Raw genomic sequence first — 4448 nt, 5'->3', positions numbered from 1 at the left:
TATAGTAGAATATTTGTTTTGTTACGTTTTGGATGGATTCGGATTTTTATCTCTTTCTTTTTTCGGATTCCAGATCCGAAATTCGATTCTGTTCATTATTTGGATTTCATATCCTTACGAATTTTTGTTTCACAAGAAGTCACATGACCATGCCTGTAATGCAACCTCCAACAGCCAAAAAAAATCTGATTGGCCAGAGAACAGTCACATGTCCGATTTAGTTTTGATTTGAATGAAACTCTGAACAAATCTGAATTTTCGTTAAATAAACATTCAGATTCGTTCCCCTCCGGATGTCCCAATGTCTGAATTTAATGAAATTCGTATCAATATATCTATTTGGAATTAAATGAAATTTACATGTCTAGAATATACTTAAAAACCCAGTTTTGCATACAAAGAAACCTTTAAATCGTTCTTTCATACATTCCTATACCACACAGCATTATTTAAACAAACAAATATTCATGACATCAAAAGTTCTAATTCTGGATGAATCTCATCCAAGTTTCAGTTTCTGGGGTCTGTTTATAAAAAAAATTGCATAACTTTTTCATGCAGCAAAACTGTATGTGCATTAGCTCTGTGTGAGTTACCCAGCCGTTATGAGAATGGGACAAAAACGAATGTTCTTGGTATGATTTATCATCTGGTCAAATGTTCTTCCGTTGGATCATTCATTAGGAACAGGGTAAATAAGAAAATGCTGCAATATGGCCACTAGATGGAGCTGAGGAGCAAAGGAAATAAATACATGTTGGTAAGGAGATACCGTGTAACAATTCAGGAGAACACTGGAGAAAATGAGCAAAGAAATGTAACCATTGCTATCCGAGTAGTATCAATGGTTACATTGATATGCACATTCTCTCCAGCCGTCTGTAGAACTGTAACAGTGTATTTCATTACTAACACGTACTGTATTCATGTCCTGTGATCCTCAGCTCCATTTAGTAGCCACAATCTGGTATTTTTCCCATTCACTCTTTATGAATATACCTACCGAAGAACATTTGACCAGAAGAGAAATTACACTAAGAACTTTTGTTTTTACCCCATTCGCACAACAGCAGAACTATTGTACATACAGTTTCATTGGACGCCCCTAAGCAGTGGCGTCACAAGGGGGATGCGGCCCGCACTATTAGAGGGGTGACACCAAAATGATTGACAGTCTTTTTGGTGTCACCCCCTCTGAAAAGTCGGGCACTCGGTCATGGACCGAGAGCCTGGCAGTGTCAGTAGAGAGGAGGGGACCCGGCGGCATACCTCATTCCGCCGGGTTAACGTCCCCTCATCTCTCTGCCGGCGTCCACCACCAAGATGGCCGCCGGCAGGCATCATTAAGATGGCCACGCATGTGCGATGACGTCATCGCGCACGTGTGTGGTGACGTCATGCGCATGCGCGATGACGTCTCGGCAGGGTGACACCCGGTCTCTGCTCCGGGTGACACCAGGCCTCGGGACGCCCCAGACCCTAAGTGCGATTTTTCCATTTGAGGACCACATTAAATGTTAGAATTGTGTTCATTCAGAACTAAGGAACCAAGAAAAAAATGTCCAACCTGGGCTGTTATTTCTCATCACTATAGTCCCAAAAAATTGGCGATTATTTTCCATTAACTAATGGAAAATTGGACAAATGTTTAGAAAACGATCGTTTTGGAACAAAATTCTAACTGTGTTTGGCCGGCATTAGAAGCTACCGGGAAGAGAGAGGGAGCTAAGATAAAAGAGAGATGGAATGAGAGAGAGAGGAAAGACAGGAACTGGTGACCGGTCCTCCAACACGTCTCTCCCAGGTCACTCCCTGTAGCTCCATCTCCCTTCCCAGCAGCTCAGGGGCACACAATAAGTGACAGAATATCATTTGGACCAGATAATTCACATGTATATTTTGTTTCTAATTTTATCATTTATCTCCTGTTGTTCTTTCATTCTCCTGATCAGCTTCTATGTACAGTAACATAGGTTATTCTAAGTGGAACTCCAGCCAAAACTTTATTTTATAAATTTTGGACAGAGTAAGGAAGGGTTAGATCCTCTGTAAGATTTTTTGCAGACTGTATTCTTACTAGGGAGATTTCCCCTTGCTTCTTGTTGTGTCATTGGGACAGGAAGTAAGCAGAATCTATCCAAAAGGGACACAGGTCACATTACAAGCCTTTTGGTGCTTGCCTCCTTGCACACTGGGTCCCTACTCTAGCAAAGAGTTGACTTTCGGCCAGCACTTCTGGGAGAGATGCCCGAGTTGAGATTTCCTTATTTCCTGTTGTATCATGGAAAGAGGAAGTAGAGGGAACTCCCCCCAACAAGAAAGCAATACTAGTCAGCCTAGGGGTGTCTGCATTGGTTGAGTATATAGATATATGGACATTTCCAGCTGGAACAGGTGACAATGATCTTATGGGTGGCCATCTTATGTGTGTTCATCTTATGGGTGTCCATCTTATGTTTGGTCATCTTATGGGTGTCCATCTTATGTTTGGTCATCTTATGGGTGTCCATCTTATGTTTGTCCATCTTATGGGTGTCCATCTTATCTTTGTCCATCTTATGGGTGTCCATCTTATGTTTGGTCATCTTATGGGTGTCCATCTTATGTTTGGTTATCTTATGGGTGTCCATCTTATGTGTGGTTATCCTCTGGATGTTCATCTAATGGGTGTCCATCTTATGCGTGGTCAAGTTATTGGTGTCTATTTAATGGGTGTCCATCTTATGTTTGGTCATCTTATGGGTGTCCATCTTATGTGTGGTTATCTTCTTGGTGTTCATCTAATGGGTGTCCATCTTATGTTTGTCCATCTTATGTTTGGTTATCTTATGGGTGTCCATCTTATGTGTGGTCAAGTTATTGGTGTCTATCTAATGGGTGTCCATCTTATGTTTGTCCATCTTATGGGTGTCCATCTTATGTTTGGTTATCTTATGGGTGTCCATCTTATGTGTGGTTATCATCTGGATGTTCATATAATGGGTGTCCATCTTATGGACCGCCATCTTATGGACGGCCATCTTATGTGTGGTCGTCTTATGGGTGTCCTTACTGTTCTGGCACCTAAACCCCTCAATTCCTAGGATTGCATTGGTAATCATTTGCATAATATAACAGGACTGTCAGTAAAGCCCAACTCCAGCTAAAACAGTTTATTTTTTTGATAGAGCGTTGAAGGTTAAGAGCCTCCGTCAGGTTTTAATAGCAATCTGTGTCCTTACTGGGGGCATTTCCCAATGGGAGATCTCTTCAATAAGGCAAACTAGTAGCACATGCATGAGAAAGAGCCTGATCAGGGGCCTTAAATGTTACAATATGGCGAATTCTGCTCTTTTACTTGCTGCTCTCTGCTAGTCTCGCAGTGAGTAATATGGACTAAACATCCTGTTACATAAGTCCTCGTTGTGGACCTCTTCTTGCTACTTCGGAAAATTTCCTGGTGCTACAGATAGAAATAAAAACGTGATAGATACTCTTTCCTGTTCTACCGAAAACAGAAAACAAATGTTATTTGGCTGGAGTTGGGCTCTGCAGTGACTCTTCTCTCCTGATGGTGGTGAAAGATTTTGTTTCCTGTGTGATGTCGGCCATACATGAGACCTTACAGTGACACATTCCTTATACAAACAGCTGTGGATCTGAACCAACAGATTCCAGAATTTGTCTCTTTGCTGTGCCGCCCCAAAATATAAGCCTGAATGGCCTTCGGTCTGCACCCCATCATCACCACCCTACTATCTCTCCTACTGGGGTGTAGCACCCACCAGTCTGATTCATCATAAGGAGCTTCCCTTTAACAGCAACCTTTTACTTTTGAAGTATTATATTACTTGACCGGGTCAGTCACCATGAAAGACAAATTCCAGACGCTGTAACAAGACAGCCATTAGGTCAAATTGGGGGGGGTATCCCAGATTCATAGGAGCTCTTAGCAACTGGGGATGCTCTGGCTGGAGTCCCGCCCAGCTCATGGCAACCAGTGACTTTACTGGTTGCCAGGAGCTGAGAAGGATGCTCTGGCGTGCGTCTCATCCAGGTCATGGCAACCAGTGACGTTACTGGTTGCCAGGAGCTGAATAGGATGCTCTGGCCGGTGTCCCGCCCAGGTCGTGGCAACCAGTAATGCCATTGAGCTGGACAGCGGACGCCTTCCCCCGATCCCTCTTAAAGTGCACCACTAGCAACCCCCCGTAATGTGCACCATTGTCACCCCCCTCCCAGCCTCAGGCTTCAAAGAGTCTAGGGACACCCTTGGGCATGGAACTGGATAAGAGCCTTTGTAAGTTTTTTTTATAGCTACCTGTGGCCACATTGGGAAGACGGCAATAGTCAGCTTCCTATTGGCTATTGCCATTGGAAATAGCCAACAGCAGGCTGGATATTGTTTCCGCCCACTGCCCGCTGTTTACATTCACCTGCTTCGTAATCTAGCTGGCAGATGAATGGGG

At 43.4% G+C, this 4448-nt stretch overlaps 1 protein-coding gene across 1 annotated transcript in view; it reads left to right on the top strand.

The window, feature by feature from the left end:
• Positions 1–4448, top strand: part of NFIX (nuclear factor I X) — a 189643-nt gene that overhangs the window by 167873 nt on the left and 17322 nt on the right. Inside the window, 2 exon segments of the mRNA XM_018570949.1 lie at positions 3397–3404; positions 4275–4279. Coding sequence (XP_018426451.1) covers positions 3397–3404; positions 4275–4279 — 13 coding nt within the window.

The sequence above is a fragment of the Nanorana parkeri genome, unplaced genomic scaffold, assembly GCF_000935625.1.
Source record: "Nanorana parkeri isolate BGI_ZX_2015 unplaced genomic scaffold, ASM93562v1 scaffold1637, whole genome shotgun sequence".
In the NCBI taxonomy this organism is placed as follows: Eukaryota; Metazoa; Chordata; class Amphibia; order Anura; family Dicroglossidae; genus Nanorana; species Nanorana parkeri.
The sequence above is the reverse complement of the archived record's forward strand: the minus strand, read 5'-3'. Positions and strand labels throughout refer to the sequence as shown.